Source organism: Echinops telfairi, unplaced genomic scaffold (assembly GCF_000313985.2).
Source record: "Echinops telfairi isolate 266 unplaced genomic scaffold, ASM31398v2 ScPeMD7_7425;HRSCAF=8463, whole genome shotgun sequence".
Taxonomy (NCBI): Eukaryota; Metazoa; Chordata; class Mammalia; order Afrosoricida; family Tenrecidae; genus Echinops; species Echinops telfairi.
The window spans coordinates 5,538,073-5,539,162 of record NW_022111325.1 but is presented as its reverse complement, the minus strand read 5'-3'; the positions used below and the strand labels follow the sequence as shown (position 1 = coordinate 5,539,162).

At 37.8% G+C, this 1,090-nt stretch overlaps 1 protein-coding gene across 1 annotated transcript; it reads left to right on the top strand.

Annotated features, from left to right (window-relative positions):
* On the top strand, positions 1–723 carry LOC101657165 (olfactory receptor 6K3-like; the record flags this gene model as incomplete). The annotated part of the gene is made up of 1 exon (XM_004714795.1): positions 1–723. A coding segment is annotated over one exon (723 nt), but the record flags the coding sequence as incomplete, so codon positions are not given.
* Positions 724–1,090: the final 367 nt, after the last annotated feature.

Sequence of the window (1,090 nt, the reverse complement as noted above, 5' to 3'; positions counted from 1 at the left end):
GCCACCATTCCTAAGATGCTCTCCAATCTTATCAGCAAGCAAAAGACTATCTCCTTCATTGGTTGCCTCTTGCAGATGTACTTCTTTCATTCACTTGGAAACACTGAGGGAGTCTTGCTGACTGTCATGGCCATCGACAGATATGTAGCCATCTGCAGACCACTTCACTATCCAACAATCATGACCTCCAGGCTATGTGCTCAGCTCTCTGCAGGCTCCTGTATCTTTGGTTTTATGATCCTTCTACCAGAGATTGTATGGATTTCAACTTTACCCTTCTGTGGTCCCAATCTAATCCACCAGATCTTCTGTGATTTCACCCCCTTGTTGAATTTAACATGTACGGATGCATCTGTGATTCTGGTGCAAGATGTGATTCATGCTCTTGCCATTATGATAACAGCTCTGGTTATTTCTCTTTCTTATATCAGAATTATCTTTGTGATCTTAGGCATCCCTTCAGCTGAGGGTCGCAAGAAGGCCTTTTCCACGTGTGCTGCCCATATTGCTGTCTTCCTGCTGTTTTTTGGCAGTGTGAGCCTCATGTATCTCAGATTTTCTGCTACTTACACACCCTTCTGGGACACTGTGATTGCTCTGATGTTCTCTGTGCTTGCTCCCTTTTTCAATCCTATTATATATAGCCTGCGGAATAAGGATATGAAAGAGGCAATTAAGAAGCTCCTTTGTTCTCAGAAAGTGTTTACTATATCTCAAAAGTAATTTTGGCTACACATCTCTATAAAAATGTTACTCTTACCAAATCTCAAAAGAGATGAAATTAAGAAAATTATAAGATTAGTCCAATTTTATCCAACATGAACTGGTGAACAATAGTAAAGAAATCCTTCTGCAGGTTTACAGAGACAACAAAAATAATTACTCATGCAATTTACAATGAATGGGGAACATTTTCTTGTCTTTACCTCTAACTTTATTTATTGGATCAGTTTTAATGATCTCTCTTACTTTAAAATTAACAATTATATAAATAGTAATACTCACATATATTACCTTAAATATTCAACCATTTCTCATCTTTGGTTTTTAACATGTCTCTACAATACCATTAGGGACCTTACAAAGTCCA